We start from the raw sequence: 18,358 nt of genomic DNA on the forward strand, positions 1-18,358 counted from the left end.
GGATGTGGAAAAATTGGAGAGAGTCCAGCGAAGGGTAACAAAAATGATTAGGGGTCTGGAACACATGACTTATGAGGAGAGGCTAAGGGAACTGGGATTGTTTAGTCTGCAGAAGAGAAGAATAAGGGGGGGATTTGATAGCTGCTTTCAGCTACCTGAGCGGTGGTTCCAAAGAGGATGGTTCTAGACTATTCTCAGTGGTAGAAGAGGACAGGACAAGGAGTCTCAAGTTGCAGTGGGGGAGGTTTAGGTTGGATATTAGGAAAAACTTTTTCACTAGGAGGGTGGTGAAACACTGGAATGCGTTACCTAGGGAGGTGGTAGAATCTCCTTCCTTAGAAGTTTTTAAGGTCAGGCTTGACAAAGCCCTGACTGGGATGATTTAGTTGGGGATTGGTCCTGCTTTGAGCAGGGGGTTGGACTAGATGACCTCCTGAGGTCCCTTCCAACCCTGATAGTCTATGATTCTATGAAAATTTATAGCAAATATTACTATTTTTATAAGTTTAAATTAGGACTATATTTTGTAATACACCCAATACCTCCTCCATATCATCCAAAGTATGATATTCCCTTATGGTTAGTGATCATGTAGAGAAATACCTTATATTAAATAAGTTTGGGAGAATTTGATTTTTTTTTTATAATTTTGACAAAATCTATTAATTTGTAAGCATTTTTTTTCAATTTAAATTTTCAGTTGCTCAAAATTATGGGTTAAGTTTTTGTAATGTTTATTTAAATTTTCCCACCTGCAGGAAATTTTAGGGGGATCAGAAAATAGGGGGGGTCAGACATTTAATGACAGTAGACACTGAGATTCAAAAAGTTAAAGCTTTATAACCATTAACACACAAATTGTTGACATCACATGACAAAATATACAAGGTAAATATCTTTAAATCAAACAAATAAGTTCTCAAGCAGCATTTTTGTTACTTTGCTATCAGTAAATTTCAATCATCATTGATGGAAATATTTTTTCTTCAGTTTGTGTGTGTACAGTGAAATCGATATTTACTGACATTTGCCAGTAAAAATCTAATCCTTCCAAGCCTAATCATAAAGAACATGAACTCTCTGAAGGCCCTTTCAGGCCAGAATCAGAACATGGTAGAGTAGGAGGAATGCATGTCAGGAGGCATTGGGAAGTGTCCTCTGCAACACACTTTAAAATATCCAAAAATAGAACAAATCACTGCAGTTTATATTTTCTGTACAACTCTCACTTCTCCCTCCTGCCCCCTGCAAACTATTCACTTCAAGTGCAATCTGTTCATAAAAAATAACTTTTAAGAGTACATCCTTTCCTGAAATGTTTAAACTTGTCTCCAGTTTACTTGGATGCTTTTTTTATGCTGTCAATGGGATCATTAAAAGCCTCTAAATAAAACATCAGTAAAGCTAACTGACAGTTCTACTGTACAAACTAAACCTCAGTTTTATAATGAAACAGTTGTATTAACTGTTAAGGGGCTGGCAAAATATAACTAGTCAGCATTTTCTTTAATAAAGATGGGGAGAATACAGGTACCCGAGCATGCAAGCTCCAGGAGCTCCATTCTGATTTGATAATTGCTTGCTGGGACTAAAACTCAGTGGGCCACAATGCCATATTCAAGATGACAATTTCAATCAGTGCTGCTGTATCAACATTACAACACTGGGTTGTAAGCAATAAGCAAATTGCCTTGGTTGGGCAATATTTAGATGCCCCAGAAATAAGACAATAGATATCCTTGGGATTGCAAAGACTGGATAACTAAGGATATCACATTCATTGTGGCAAAGGCACAAGAGGTTTGCTTACTTCATGTTTTCCATAGCAGAAGAAAATATGTCCTCTTTCTTCAAACTTGCCAAGAAAATATCTTTGTAAAATTTTGCTCCCTGGGATTGCCTGAAGAGACACCAATCTTATTTTTGTGAGGTTCCCCAGGGGGAAAACACTCCTATCGTCCCTTCCCACTAGGGTTTACACTGTTTTAAGGCAGCCACAAAGGTGGACCTGATCTCAGGCATGCAGACTTGAGTCTAACACTTGGATGATGGTACACATAACTCAGTAACTACTGTAAGAGGAGAATGTCATAGCTCTTAATCTGCAAAACACACTATAACAATGTAAATGATCTCTAAACAGCTTTTAACTGTAAACTTCCTCTTCAATCACATGGGCTTTTTTAAGGTTTCTAACATTAATACAGTCTAGGAAGCTTAAAATTATACCTATCCCGAAGGGGATATTAACTTGTTAAAGAGAGTTGAATTTTAACTCTCCAGGACTATATACTGTGTATTAATCTAAAGAATGCATCTATTGTTTTGACAGGTACTGAGCAGAGAATTATTCTGATAGGGTTTATTCTTCACTCTTATAGGCTCCAATTCAGGAGAGCATATCTATCTAGGACAACTCTAACGTATGTCCTTAACTTTAAGCAAATGCTTAAGTCATGATGACCCTGAGCTCCAGCAGTTGCCGGCCCTGGGTACAGATCCCCAGTGCGACAGCAGGTGCAGACCCCAAGTGCCAGTTCCAAACCTGCTGGCAGTCAAACCCTGGCTGTGCGCTCTGACCCCCAGCCCTGGCTGCTGACCCCTGCACTGCTCCTGGACGTCGACCCTGGGTTCCGGCAGGTGCTGGCCATGGCGACCGATCCCCAGCCCCTAGTGCAAATCCCCAGCCCTGGTCACGCAGCAGCAGACACCAACCCCAGGATCTGGCAGGTGCTGGCCCTAGATATCAACCTCCAGTCCCCATTGCACAGCAGCTGGCTCCAGTGGGTGTTGGCCCAGGACACTGACTCCTAGCCCCCTCTGTGCAGCAGTGGGCACGGACCCCAAACGCTGACCCTGGGTGCCGACCCACAGCCCTGGTCGCACAGCAGCAGGTGCCAACCCCCAGCTGCATGGCAGTGGGTGCTAATCCCTGGCCCTGGGCGCCAATCCCTGGCCCTAGCCATGCAACTGCGAGCAATGACCCTGGGCTCCAGTGGGTGCTGGGCCAGGGCACTGACCCCCAGCCCCAGGTGCTGACCCACACCTCCAACCACGCGGTGGTGGGGCCCCCCCATCCATCGCCACTGGCCTCTGCTGCCTCATCCCCCAGCCCTCCATCCAGGTCTTAACTTGCCAGGACTTTCTGTGAAAAGTGATATTAACAAACACACAAATATCACTTTACACAGCATTATTTTTATTGAGTCTGAAAAAAAAAAATCCTACGTAAATAAATTGCATGATCTGGATGTGTATACATGCATATTTATTTGTTTTTCCTAAAATTAATTAAGTATTTTAGGGAAAAGTGTCAGTGTGGCCACCAGCAAGAGTTGCAGCCACCAGCTGCACTCTGAGGCCACCAAAAAATGTGTTGTGAGAACCCCTGGCTTAAGTGCAGTCCTGGATAGGGATAGATTTAAATAAATGCTTCATTGCTTTCCAGAACTGGGGTCTGAATGATTCTCCTTGCAGATAGTGAGGGGATGGCCAGAGAAACATTGACAGAAAAGCGGTAGTATAAATGCCCAGGCAGCTCTCCACGGGTTGTACTTTTCCTACAAGATCAGATGTATGGACAGGGCCGTGAATGGATTGTTCAGACAATCCCCAACCTGACCTTTCATTTGTAATCATCATCATCAAAAATTTTATGACTTGGAAAAAAATATACAGTGTGTTCTACAGACCAGCAGCAAATGTTCCTACAACATTTAAAATGTTAAAATAGATAGCTCCTGTTATTTTATGACCCCAAGAACAGGGCCAATTTGGCAATTATAAAGAATGTGCACATTTATAGATGGTACTCGACAACATGTACAAGTAAAATCTGAATAAGATGACCTGGATAAGAAACACATTGAAGCTTGATGGTGCTTGCAAGGTCCATATTTGGATAACATTATTCCTGATTAGGATCAGCAGATCATCAGTCCTTGGGACTGGGAAATATAGATCACTATCATTATTGTGGTGTATTTTGCATTACTACTAACTCACCAAATAATAGTAAAAAACCCCACAAAAACCTTGCCAGACAGTTTTTACGGCCCTGTGTTATTCACAGTGGAAAGATCTGGTGCCCAACTTGGATATGTGTGAAGATCTAACAGGGGCACTGCCCATGTTGTGACTGCAAGCATAACTACAGCAACTCCGATGACATTAACACCCAAACCAGCCTTCACCTAGAGTAATAATAAAAATCAAAAGTTGGTATCAGGAAAACTAAGCAATTTTGAAGAAAATTTCCAAAATGGCAAAATCAGACAGCAGCATTAGTGTGATTATCAGAGAGCAACACTGGATGTTATGGAATTTTTGTTAATAACTCACCATTTCAATAACGTTCAAATGACCATATGAAAATACAATGGCATTGGGTGGATTTGCTACGGGAAGCAGGAATGCAAATGAAGTACACAGTGTAGCAGGTATCAAAATATAAAGTGGATTCACATGAATAGCTTCAGCCTGCCAGATGGTAAAGATAATGAGAAATAACAGATTTCCAGGGACACGTACCTACAAATACTTACTTGCTACAATAATACAAGTGCATGAATGAACTGAATAACTTGTTCAAATACAAAGGAACAATCTTCTAAAGAACAACTTATTTGTTTATATTGTGTAACAAAATATTATAATTGCAGCATGATTATATTATAATACTTCTTGTAATTATAATTAAACATTAGCATAGAAAATACACAGTGTTTTATGAACCACAGACTAAAACAAGGGCCCCTGCATCAGAGTGTTTGCATTCTAGCAGATACAATGCAACAGTTGCAGGAAGAGCTTTGAAAGAGAGCGTGATGAACTTGAATTTGAATGTGGTAAAAGACAGGAAGCTAGTGAAGGGATTCAGGAAGTTAAGTAACGTGACTGGGGCAGTGGGAGAAGAAGATAATTATAGAGGATGGGGGAGCCAGGCAAGATGAGAAGAGGGGGAGCTGAACATAGTAGGTTACATAGGAGGAGGAAGAGTAGAGAACAGAGAGGGTGCAGATGGTAAAAGGAAGGAGAGGATGAACTTTATACCATTCCCCCAGTACTTGATCAGGAGGACAGTGATTGACAGTGGGAGAAGTGATTGAGGAAGTGGGAAATACATATTCAGGAACTCTCAGTTGGCTTACTACTGTTTTTCAGATTGAACTTGTTAAAGATTTTGACTTTTGATTTTTCAACAAAACGTTTTCTCAAAAATTTCAATTGTGATAGAACCCTCTTCCAGAAATTTTCTTTGAAGCGCTTCCTTTTTAAAAAACAAGATATAGAGATTGTTGGGGATTTTTTGATTTCAAAGCATTCAAAAGTCCATCAAAATTTTGAAAAAAAATTAAAAATCATGTTTTTTGTTTGTTTTAACTATTTCTTTGACCAGCTCAGTTTTTACACTGATGGCACCCATGCTTTGAAAGTCTATTATATATCATTGTCACTGTTTCTTGGGGTAGTCTCTTGAGGGGTCTCAGCTTCTCCTGACTGACCACCTTACTTTGTTTCTCAGTCAGGTCAGTTCCTGGACCCTCACCTTCAATTAGGTCTACCAGTCCCTCAATTTTAGGCCTTATAGTCTCCTTACCTTTTCTTGAAGGCAGCCTGGCACAGGACTGTCACCCCTTTGCTAACCCAGGACTTTCTACCTCCCCTTCTGGCTCTGTACTCTCCCCTTTATAGCAGGCTTTGTTTTCTCTACTGGTTGCAGCTGTGGGTGCCTGCTTCCATTATTGGCAGCTGCATGGTGTGTGTGTGAGTTTATAGACACATTACAATTATATAGTGTATTTTTCTTGCATAGAGCAAGGAACATGAAGGTTAAAACAGACATAGATAGGGTACTCACCAAAGGTGCTAATATAGGCAAGAATATAGTGATGGTAGCTGGATTGCTGGCCACTTCTGTTACTGAGGTGACAATCAGACACGATATTAGGATGATCAACCAAATTGGTAATGATCCCAGAGGGGTTATTTTACTTCCTATCCAAGCTGATAGTTTTGAAACCTGAATAAGGAATAGGATATTATTATGACACAACAATTATTGAATGAAAAATGTAACCAACACAGTATTAATGAAGTTTATTCACTTATTAATATGTGGCATATTTGTATAGTTAGAGATAACAGATTATAAAATATACTTCATCCTACCATGTGTTTTTATTGCAGTGCTCTCATATCAAGACATTGGCTTATGAGAAGAAATGAGAAACTATACTGCAATGTTTATACCTCACAGATGTTTACAGAGACAACCTCAAATGTTTTTAGTCTGCTCAAAAAAGAACTAGATAAATTCATGGAGTATAGGTCACTCAATGGTTATTAGCCAGGATGAGCAGGGATGGTGTCCCTAGCCCCTGTTTGCTAGAAGCTGGGAATGGGTAACACGGGATGGATCACTTGATGATTACCTGTTCTGTTCATTCCCTCTGGGACACCTGGCATTGGCTGCTGTTGGAAGACAGGATACTGGGCTAGATGGACCTCGGGTTTGACCCAGTATGGCCGTTCTTATGTTCCTGGACAAGCTCTAGGACCAAATCCTGCTCCCCTTAGTTATGGGATAAATCAGTGCTGCTCTACATGGGAGCTCCACCCATGCAGAATAAAGATGGGAGAATTTTTTTGGCAAATAGTTTATTCACTGAAAAATGCAGTTTTGGACAACCCGACACTATCTGTGAATTTGTGTTTTCACTGTATAGTTTCAACTGAGAAACCTTTCAGTTTTTTGGGCTGGAGTCAGAGCTCTCATAACTTTTAGCCTGGTGGTTGGGGCACTCACTCAGGCTTTAGGTGACCCAGGTTCAGTTCTCCTCTCTACCTGATGTTGAGAAGAATTTAAACTCAGCTCTAGCCTATACTATAGGGAGACTGCCTTAGCCACTGAGCTATACTGGGATGGGTACCTCTCAATCTCTCCTGTTGAAGCTGTTCTATTATGTATAATTAATTAACTAACCAGTGGAGTAGGGCTTGAACTTGGGCCTCTCTCATCCAAAATGAGTACCCTAACAGCCACAGAGTCTGTCTCACTCACAGTTTCTTGCCAAACCTTGGATGTGGGAGACCAAAATTCAAATCTTCTTTCTGGAGTCATGTTATTTGTTTGTATAGTTTGTAGTACAATGGGATTCTAAATCCCTCTTTGGATCCCTAATGGCTACCATAGTAACAACAACAAGTAATACAAATCTGCGACAGGATTAAAAGATTTTGAAATGACTTCACTGACCAAAATATTTGTATTTTTTCTCCAGTTCATTGCTTGCCTTTAGATTTTTTTCCCTCAACAGCAGAAAAATACAACTGTTCAGATAACAAAGGTTTTGGATTAACTGGGAGTCATTTATATACAGTGAAATTCAGCAAGTAAGTCTTTATGTCAAACTTCTGTGCACAAAGACTTAGATGTTACTAGCTTCATGCATATAATTTATGAAGTCTGTTAATTGAGGCTTGACTCTGTTTTTTTTTAGTGTCCTATCTGAATATTCTTGAATCTTCTCTGCATTTCCATGTTCCAGGTTTAATCGTTAGCAAGATACACTGGTAAAATGACATCATAACCTTGAATAACCTCAATAACAGACTTAAAAGTGGCAATTCTTCAAAAAAACCCTTCAAAAACAGACTCCAGTGAGAAACTGCAGAACAGGAATTAATTTGCAAACTGGACACCATCAAATTAGGCCTGAATAAAGACTGGGAGTGGATGGGTCACTACAAAAACTAATTTCCCCCTGATGATAGTCACACCTTCTTGTCAACTGTTTGAAATGGTCCACCTTGATTACACTGGCCTCATTAGCACGAGAAAAGTGATTTCCACCCCTTCTTGTCAACTGTTGAGAATAGCCCACCTCCACCTTAATTGAATTGACCTGTTAGTACTGACCCGCCACTTGGTAAGGCAACTCCCATCTTTTCATATGCTGTGTATTTATACCTCCCTACTGTGTTTTCCACTCCATGCATCTGATGAGGTGGGTGTTAGCCCATGAAAGCTTATGCCCAAATAAATTTGTTAGTCTCTAAGGTGCCACAAGGACTTCTCGTTGTTTTTGCTGATACAGACTAACACAGCTATCACTCTGAAACTTGAATATGCCATTAGTCTGTGTTTGTCTTGGCACAGGTCATGTTAATTGTTCAGAATCTTGTAGAAATTGCATTACCTCACAGCCCTCTGCCAGTGCAAAACCTCCACCAACAAGAATCATTATCTCCCAGGGCATGCATGACTGAAATTCCTTCCAAGTAATCAGCGGAGTGTAATCAAAAACAGCTAGGGGAAAAAAAGTTTTTAAAAGACCTCTTGATACAGCTTTTCTCCAGATACACAAGTGAAATATTTAAAGACTAATCTTTATCATCAAATTAGGAAGGCTTTTCTTCTGATCATCTTGAACTTTCTGGGGCAGACCCTTTGCAGCTGTGAATTGTCATTACGCCATTGACTTCAGTGGAGCCATGATACTTTACACCAGCTGAGAGGCTGCCCCCTTATGAAAGATAGCTATTGATGAGACTAATGCAGCAAGATGGCTACTCTATTTAAACAGATTGCAGTGTAAATTCTGGGCTTCACTGAGACACATTTAAGGTCTGATCTTGTATTCCTTGTTCATCTAAAAAATCTACTGATATAGTAGGAGTTTTGAGTACATACAGAATTTAAACTCAGGTCATATTCTAATCTAGGTAAATTACTTTCTAAAACAGAAGAAGGGAATGAAAATAGACTCATTCACCATTTTATATTTTCCTAAGGTTAATCTAAATAAGAGCTGAAAATATTTTGTTAAAAAACAAACTTTAGTGTCTAATCCAAAGCCCACTGAAGTCAATGGAAAGCTTTCCACTGAATTCAATGGGCTTTGGATCACTAAGAGTGATCCTACTTAGAGTGAACTTCTGCTGCCCTTACACTGAGTCTGTTCTTACTCTGCAAGTATTATCACTTGATTTCCTTGGCAAGGAATTAATTTCCTGCTAAGGTACTACTCATTGTGATGGTGGCAGAATTAGTCCCCTAGTGAGAAAAGAAAACCCCCCCGCAAACCAATAACACTCCCACAAAAAAATCCCCCACTTTTTACCTAGGAAAAAGTATATATATACAATTCTGATTCTCATTTATGCTACAGAGACTTTACACAACTCTACCAGTGTAAGTGAGCCTTAAAGCAAGTGTAAATTTCAAGGCCCCTTTCCAATATGTCCTTTTAAAAACCTCTTTCCACTGCCAAAGCTATGTAAAGCCACCTTATTGTAAATGAGAATCCGGCCCATATATGCACATATCAGTGAACCCTTTTTATGAACACATGTAGCTAGTTTATGTACCATAGCAACAATAATATGTAAAGTAACATTCAGTGTTACATGGAGTTAATCTGGATTTACATGAGTGAAACTGAACAAAATCTGGCCCAAAGAATTTTAACAATCAAATGTACTTCTCGCCACTTATCCAGCTATTTTTAATTTGTTCTATTTGGTTTTCACTCGCTTTGGACACTGAAATGAAGCTCAGTATCACTTTCTCTTCATAGGTCAATTTTGCTTTCTGAAGGTTTGTCATCATTACCAGGGAGATTGACACTGCTGCAATCGATGCAATGGGTGTCAATTTAGCAGGTCTAGTGAAGACATGCTAAATCAACGGCAGAGCGCTCTCCGGTCAACTCTGGTACTCCAGCTCCTCGAGAAGAATAAGGGAAGTCGACCAGAGAGGGTCTCCCGTTGATGCAGTGCAGTGAAGACTCCGAGGTAAGTCAACCTACACTACGTCGACTCCAGATACGTTATTCACATAGATGGAGTAGCGTAATTTAGGCTGAATTACCCCAGTAGTGAAGACAAGCCCTAGATCTCAGGAGTTAACTCAGTGCTCTTGTGTTATGGTTTCTAGCACTGCAGGGGGAAGTTTAAATGGGAACAAAAACTATTTGAATTGATATCATGAACATTTTTCTATTTCTATCAAGTTTTTCTAACAACTCCCACCCTCTATACACTTTTCTTTTTATTTAACAAAATCTGTACCTGTTGGGCTTAAATACCTGATAGATTTCCTAGACCAAACACTGAATTATATTCACATAGGGTCACCTACAGTCCTTGCTCTAGCAAAGCTCCAATAAAAATATACCCAACTGTTTTCTCCATTTGAAGTCTTAGACAAAGTTTTTGCTGGAATAATGAAGAAGAGGAGGCCAATTATTAAGGCAGCTGTTGAATCTGTAGCAAAACCTGGGTATCTAAGGAGAGATTAAATGCATATTTAGTAAAGAAAGAATAAAGGATATACAGCTCCAGGAAAAATAAATATTCTGTAGAAATATTATATAACAATATTATAAATACTAAACCTTTTAGTCTGCATGTGACTGTACAGTAATTTGTCGCATTCTATCAAGTTTACAAATCTGTAGTTATATGGTACTTAAAGATTCCCATTTCCACACAAAAAATGGCCAGATTCTTGGGTGTAATATAGTTGCTTTGCACTTCTCCCAGTGGTAGAATCTAGCAATAGAGCCAATGTAACTTGTCCCAGGAAGATCATTCCTGCCCAAAGGGGGATCCTCTCATGATCTAGAGATGACATGGAGCCTTTTATGACAACCTCTCTCTGCTGCCACCGTAGGAGGCATAACCATAGAGTGTGGGGTGCCCCTATGCCGCACTTATCTCTTGGTGCATTTTCAGCTCCTTGGAACTGTCTACAAGTGGTGCAAATCAGAGTAGCCCTTACACTGCTCTGTTTACTACAGGGGATCAGCTCAGCACAGAGCAGGCTCAGGATCAGAGGAATAAAAGGTGAACTTTATACCACCTTAACACACAAATACTCACCCAATTTATGCTGTGTGCTTCTCAGGCACAGGCAAAGATCTAGTCGATTGTGTACAATTCTGCACTTCTTACTCAGCTAAAACTCCCATTAAGTAGAATGAGAATTTTGCTTGAGCGAGAAGGATCCGAGCCAATGTCTTGTTAGTGGTTTTTTTTTTTTTTTTTTTTTTTGTGAAGGGCCCCTGGGATCTCCTTATTTTTGGATTGATACAGAGTATTTTTCCTTGCAGCATCATGCCACATTTCCACATATTTCTGATCCTATCCTGATTTAGTATGTTCCAGAAATAATTTGGCCCTTAGGTTTTATATTATGTTAGCTATTTCCTTGGAATAAAACATCACACTTTCTTACACTTTATAACATTGTATAATCCAACAGGGCAACCTAGGGAATCCTAGATTTATTAACAGTGCTGAGTGAAACTCAAAGACATTTTAATATGAATATTGCACTGAAGCCACCTCATAGCTCTTCTAAAACTAATTTTGTCCCACGAACTCTCATGTGAAAGGAATGTTGCTAGCTAGCTTCTTAAGGATGTAAAAAAAGGAATGGTCCATAAATGCTGGGAGTGTGCTTTAAACATATTTTTGTTCTGTTGTCTGCTACCGCGGAAAAGATTTGTTTTTGCAAGCTATTATTTTTAGAAATATGTAGGACACATTAATGCCCCTGCTACTGCAATATCCTTATGGCCGCATGTACAATACTCATGTGACAATATTGCTCAGCTTTCCCAGTAGCTTCATCAGTTCCTAGCACAGCCCAGAGGAGAAAGTAAGCCGGACCGGACCAGCTTCCCCAGCCCCTTTAAACTGCCGTCCGAGCCCCTGGGGTAGCGGTGGCAGGGCTCTGGCAGTGATTTAAAGGGCCCGGAGCTCTGCTGCAGCGGTGGCCGGAGCCCGGGGCCCTTTAAATCACCCCTGAGCCCCGGGGTTCCCAGCCGCCTCTGCAGCTGATAGCTCTGGGGGTGATTTAAAGGCCCCAGGGCTCCCAGCCGCAGCCGGAGCCCTGGGGCCTTTAAATCTTGATTTAAAGGGCCCAGTCCCGCCTCCTCCTGTTGAGGCCACACCTCTTCCGGTCGAGGCCACACACCCCTGCTCAGGACTCTGGAGTACCGGTAAGTCCTTTAAGTTACTTTCACCCCTGACACAGCCACATACTCCCTGGTATTCCAAGCAGAAATTTATAGGAGGATCCTATTCTGCACTCTGGTATGAACTCACTGGGAGTTGTACTGGAATGTAGGATTCGGCTTGTAATGATATAATGCCTACAACTACCATGTCCAGGAAGCAGACACATCTGTGAACAATAGTGAGGTTACAGAATTAGATTTTCTGATGCAATTGCATTATTCCTGGAAAATCTGCTCTTGGGACAATATTGCATACACAGAAATGGATTTAAAAGGAGAACAATACCTGAACTGGAATTAAAAAATGGCAGCTGTCACTGCTGTTTGGCCTGATGGGCATGGGTGTCTCTCTAATTGTAGTTTTCCAAAGATCACTGTGTATTGAAATATAGGATTTTTAAACACCTATTTGTCTGACTTGTGATACCTGGATACAAAATATGTATCAGCATGAGGTCCTATAAAAATAATTGCCCCATATATCAGCTCAGTACTGTCCTGTAAGGAAATCTCACAATGGGCTGATCTGAAGCAATTCTGGGAAATAGGCCCAGTGGCAACCTAATGTGAATGATTCTATTCAGGTTCTTGTCCCACATTCATCACTGTGGTCTCTGAACACCTTCCAGAAATGCATGTAGATGGCCTAATATTAGAACTGAATAATAAAATATAATCAATATATGTCATCCTTGCACACACTCCACAGTACATTATTATATTAAAAAGAAAGTAATTCAACCCCCTGAACAAATTCTCAACTCCCTTCTGAAACTGCAATGTACAAAACTTGGACAAAACTATATTTATGATAAATCTAAGGAGGACTGTAAGAATAAGAATATAACTGCTCATTTTTATGGAAATTATTACACAATTAATTAATTATAACAAGAAGAATACTGAATAGCAAGACATGTTATTTCTTATGCTTTCATTGTAAAGAAGTACAGGCTTTGTATTTCAGCAGGTTAGTTCAGCTATCATACAATACAATGACAGGTTTCAGAGTAACAGCCGTGTTAGTCTGTATTCACAAAAAGAAAAGGAGTACTTGTGGCACCTTAGAGACTAACCAATTTATTTGAGCATGAGCTTTCGTGAGCTACAGCTCACTTCATCAGATGCACACCGTGGAAACTGCAGCAGATATTATATACACACAGAGATCATGATTTAGCCTAATGTGAAATGACACATGTTTGCATTCTATTCCAAATGAAAACATTAAAGGACAGCCGCAAGTAACACACTTGTGCAGTACCTGTAAATAGTGAATAGTATAGTTACACTCCACTTATCTCTTTTTAAGATCAAGATAGTTTGATAAACAACAAACAGAGAAGATAATATAGGAACATATCAGTGTGTGCACCTTTAACAAGCTGTTTACAATTGCTTTTTTAGTATCAGGGATAGGTCATTCAGTGGTGCTATATGAACATTACATGCTATTTTAAAGCAGGTAGGCATGGTCAAGGCAGCTTGATTGCTTGATTGGCTGAGTGCTTGATTAGCTCAGCACTTTAAAATCTTCTTTAAAAAGATGTTGCTTCAAGAGCAAGAGCAAGATCAGAAGCTCTTCTATCGTTGCTGTGGGGATAGGTTTTTTTTTTTTTTTTTGCATTTTTGCTACTGTTTGAAGAAATATGTTTAAAAGATAAAAAAACAATTTTAAAACTCCAAGATGCTTTATACCAATCAGGATAAACTGATGATCTTTCTTTGGGTGTCACAAAATAACTCTACTTAACACTTTACTTTTTCAAAGAGTTACAACCATTAACTAATTATTCCTTATGATACCCTCCCGGTGTATGTTTTGGGAAAGCAAGCGACTGAGTGTGTGTGTGTGTGTGTATTTATAGACAGTAATGAGAGAACTTACTATCCCAGCTGAGACAGAGATATAGATCTGGGCGTCATTATAGATAGTATTTAAAGCTAGCAGAGTGAGGTTTGCCCAAGGAGAGGATATATATATAGAGAGAAGAGTGGGGCCAAGGACAGGCTCCAGGGGGAACAACAACAGACATCTGGAGAGTCGAAGAGGAGGAGGAGGAGCTACAAGAGGCTATGCAGAAGAATTGGTTAGGGAGGTAGGAATAGAACCAGAAGAGATGAGAAAATAGTGAGCTTGGGGAGGAGAGTTTTCAGTATAGTGAAGTGATCAAAATGTCAAAGGCAGCTGACAGACCAAGAAGGGTAAGAATGGAGTTGAGTTATTGATGAAGTGCCCAAGAAATTTAAAAAAAGAAGAAGAGGAAGATGGGGTGATACCTGGATAAGCAAGTGGGGTCAATACAGGCTTTTTGAGAGAATGAGATGAAGGGTGATGAAAAGGGAGGAGTTGAGAAGATCAGGAGACAGAACTGGATTGAAGGACATGCAAATGAGAGGAGGTTGGACACTTTAGAACCAGAGATCATGCTAAAGGAGGAGAAAATGGCAGGCTGTGGGAAATGGGGCAGAGAGAGGGGGATTGTTTTACACCAGCTCACATTGATTTTTTTTTGGAAGAAGAAGTGAGTCAGATATTGCAGGTTGAGGAGGGCGTTGAAAGCAGAGAATGCACTTGTGTGGAGGAATCATGCAGAACTAGTTTCTGGATTTTCTCAAGAGTCATTCAGGGCACACAAGCAGCAGCAGACAAAGAAGATGCAAGGAGTGAGCCAAGCCTGGGCATGTGTGGGATAAATACGGCTGTTTGAGAGAAGTGCAACAATACCTGAGAATGGATGAAAAGATAGAGTTGTGTGTGGAAACTATGGAGTCGATGTAAAGGGTAGGACAGGGAGGAGTGGATGGAGGGCATCAGGTAAAGTGTTATAGGACATTTTAATGTAGATTGCCAGATGGATTCCTTCCAAGCCCAGAAATAACCAAAAGATGCACTATTTGGTGGCTGCATTATGGTCTGCATGAAGTTATTGATATTTATTATTTTATGACACACACAAGTGTGCTAGTTGCTTCACAGAAAAACTTCAAAAGGACAGATCCTTGCCCCCAACACCTTCGAATCCAAATGGAAGACATAACCAGCAAAAAGAAAAACAAGGTGGTTAAAGTGGCCCATTAACACCCCTCCAGTCAGAGGGAGAAAAGAAATGGGGAGGGGGGAAGGTAAAGCAGCTCAGGGGAGTTGTTAGTGGATTATAGATTGTTGTAATAAGCCATAAACAGCCCCCTCCCCAACTGGCGAGGTGTTAATGGGCCACTTCACCATGAATGGTCCCTTGAAATATGTGCTAACTACAGGTGGTAAACAATTTGTTCCACCTTGTTTTCAGCTGTGACATTCTGTGGCCAGGTCTACATTACAGACTTATATGGGTATAATTATGTCGCTTAGAGCGTGAAAAATCTATACCCCTGAGTGATGTAATTATACTGACCTAACTGCCTACCCCTCTGCGTAGACAGTGCTGTGACGAAAGGAGAGCTTCTACTATCGACATAGCTGCTGCCTCTTAGGGAGGTGGATTAATTATGCCAACAGGAGAGACTTCACTTAAGTGCTACAGTGGTACAGCTGCACCGTGTAGACCTGCCCTGAGTTAGTTTCCCAGATCTGAAGAAGAACACTGTGTAAGCTTGAAAGTTTCTCTCTCACCAACAGAAGTTGGTCCAGTAACAGATATTACCTTACCCACCTTGACTCTCTAATATCCTGGGATTGACATGACTAAAATAACACTGCATGCAGGCAAAAAGGAAGGGGAAGGTGAGAAAGGGGCACAGGTCTTATGTACATGTAGTTATTCCATTTAAGTAACACACTGGTCATGATGGTTCAAGAGGTTTGTTTTCTGTTTTGACTGAAATAAGGTGGTGCTTTCAATTGAATTCCTAGTAGGTGGTTGTCTACATCACATCTGACACCACTGTTTGGAGTTTCAGCAGAGAGGCTAAGGACTGAAAGAACATGGAAACTGAAATACCTTTTCCTCCTGGAGGTATTTCCTCCAGGTTCAGCTGGAAGGTGGGAAGAGTCTGGAGAAGCTTGCTGTACTTGTTTGGGTTTGGTCATCTCATTGGTTATTCACCAAATCACAACCCCTCTCTGCATTCGAATCCACCCTAAAACCCCATTTCTCTGCATTGCTGATAAGCAGCGAGTTAATGTAAACAAAGCACATTTTTACATACTCAAAAGAACCACCAAGATGTGTCCACTCATAACTAATCTCATTTCTCAGATAACTACAAAATCCCCATCCCCGTAGTCAGTCTCACTCACTGGGCATATCTGAAAGTAGACTGAAGCGCCTTAAATGTCCACCATGTCCTTGAATTTGTTCTGTAAAATTAGTCCATTTTAGTACTAGTTGTCATCTGATGAAGTGAGCTGTAGCTCACGAAAGCTCATGCTCAAATAAATTGGTTAGTCTCTAAGGTGCCACAAGTACTCCTTTTCTTTTTACATTTTCAATACGGTATAAAGAAATAATATTGGTGCCTGTGCTGTACCCATTTTGTAGATAAACACAGATTTCCACTGCTGTCAGTCTACGGCCTTTCCAACTACTAAAGTTCACTTTAAATCTGGAAGAAAATGCAAACACTTAGCCCTGGTCTACATTGCGGGGGGAGGGGGATTGATCTGAGTTACGCAACTTCAGCTATATGAATAACGTAGCTGATGTCGACGTACTTAGATTGACTTACCGTGGTGTCTTCGCCGCCGTGAGTCGACTGCTGTTACTCCCCCATCGACTCCGCCTGCGCTGGAGTACAGGAGTTGACGGGAGAGCGCTCGGGGGGTCAATTTATCGCATCTAGACTAGACGCGATAAATCGATCCCCGCTGGATCGATCGCTGCCCACCGATCTGGCGGGTGGTGAAGACATACTCTTAATTAAATACAGTACAGCCATTGTTGGTATTTCAGCTGTTTTACTTACTGAGGAAAAAGAGAAAACCATCCAGGGATGAATCCAGGTTCTCTGGTAAACCACAAGAGGGCCATTAAAATGAACAGGACAAGGGTAGTGATTTCTGGGTAGCTGCAGCAAAAGCACAATTTGTTAGTGTCTGGATTTCCTTAAATTTAAATCTGTGCTTGTTTTGAAATGGCCTGGTGTTTTGCCGTCTCTGTTACCTTATTGGCCCAAGCTTTGTATACTCCTCTTTAATCACCTGTGCTGAGGCCTGTTCTCTGGCTGTTTTTTCCTTGCCACATTGGAACATTTCTTTGAAACTGGAATGTAAGTCAACAATAATGGAGTGTTATTCTTACAGGATAGTCACAGATCCCAACCTGTCCAGCTAATTGTACCAATTTACTAGGCTAAGATTTCAGTTCTACCAGCCAGTGCTCATTATCTCCTATTTCATTGTGCATAGTCTGAACTTTACAATACTGATTTGGAGTAACCTGAGCAGATTGGAGTCTACACAAATGCATGGGAGCTTGGCAGAAGCAGTAGCAAAATATACCCCAACACTCAGGCTTGTCATTAAGGGAGAGGAGGCAACCTACATCACTAGGTTCTATAAGGATGCATCGTGGTCTAGTGGCTAAGGCACTGGACTGGGAAATGAAGAGCCCTGGGAACTATTCCTGTAATGTACTGTCCCTTTAAATGTTTGAGCACTCTGTTCTCTGCAGTGGAAAACCTCACTTTTGTGTTAGTTTCAGTTTTGCGAGCACAGCAAACAGCTGTCTTTCTATCAGTTCCCTCTGTGTCTGTGACTCTCTCCTTCTCTGCTGGGTCCAGAAATATAACATTGGCCACACAGGATTTATATCCCATGAGCGTCCAGTGCTCCCATTACCTGAACAACAAAGAGAAAGAGTGAGCAGATAATACTGTGAAAGGGGAACAAAGTTCACCTAGAGGCCCAGGGTAACAGACTTTTGTTCCTGGGAACTAGTTAGCTACAGAGGGGGAAGTAGGCAATTAGAAGCAGAACAAAGGAGCTGTTCAAACAAGACAGTGAAGTAGAAGCAAGCAGCCATCTTTGTTGACCAGGTGCAAGCAGGCAGGCAAACAGCCTTTAGCCTGCACTACAGCGTCTATAATCAGCAGAGGGAGCCCAAATGCAGCCAAAGGAAGAATTTTGAATTTTGCAGTATAAGAACACAGCCAGCAGAGGGTGATCCAGAGAAGATAGTGTACGATTGGGGGCGGGGGGAAAAGGTAAAGAAAGAATTTCCCCGTGGAAGAGAAGTCCAGGAGGTGCGAAGTTCTACAGGAGAGCAGTAAAAAGGCAGCTTTTATGGGCAATATTGGTGAATAATGGGTGATGTACCTCAAACATTCTGAGCAATTTGTAACCTGCAACACCATTCCAGATGGACAAAGAATTTCAACCTTACTGA

At 40.9% G+C, this 18,358-nt stretch overlaps 1 protein-coding gene across 3 annotated transcripts in view; it reads right to left on the reverse strand.

Moving 5' to 3' along the window:
- Positions 1–820: 820 nt before the first annotated feature.
- SLC13A1 (solute carrier family 13 member 1) overlaps positions 821–18,358 on the reverse strand; it is a 73,871-nt gene continuing 56,333 nt past the window's right edge. For all 3 annotated transcript variants that reach the window (XM_084616740.1, XM_084616742.1, XM_084616741.1), the window contains 7 exons: positions 17,135–17,233; positions 16,938–17,039; positions 10,186–10,289; positions 8,202–8,311; positions 5,861–6,022; positions 4,342–4,479; positions 821–4,193 (listed from right to left, as the gene is read on the reverse strand). In XM_084616740.1, coding sequence (XP_084472866.1) covers positions 4,050–4,193; positions 4,342–4,479; positions 5,861–6,022; positions 8,202–8,311; positions 10,186–10,289; positions 16,938–17,039; positions 17,135–17,233 — 859 coding nt within the window. In that variant the 3' untranslated portion in view covers positions 821–4,049. The remainder of the gene's footprint in view (positions 4,194–4,341; positions 4,480–5,860; positions 6,023–8,201; positions 8,312–10,185; positions 10,290–16,937; positions 17,040–17,134; positions 17,234–18,358) is intronic.

The sequence above is a fragment of the Lepidochelys olivacea genome (genome assembly GCF_965140295.1).
Source record: "Lepidochelys olivacea isolate rLepOli2 genome assembly, chromosome: 1".
NCBI lineage: Eukaryota > Metazoa > Chordata > Testudines > Cheloniidae > Lepidochelys > Lepidochelys olivacea.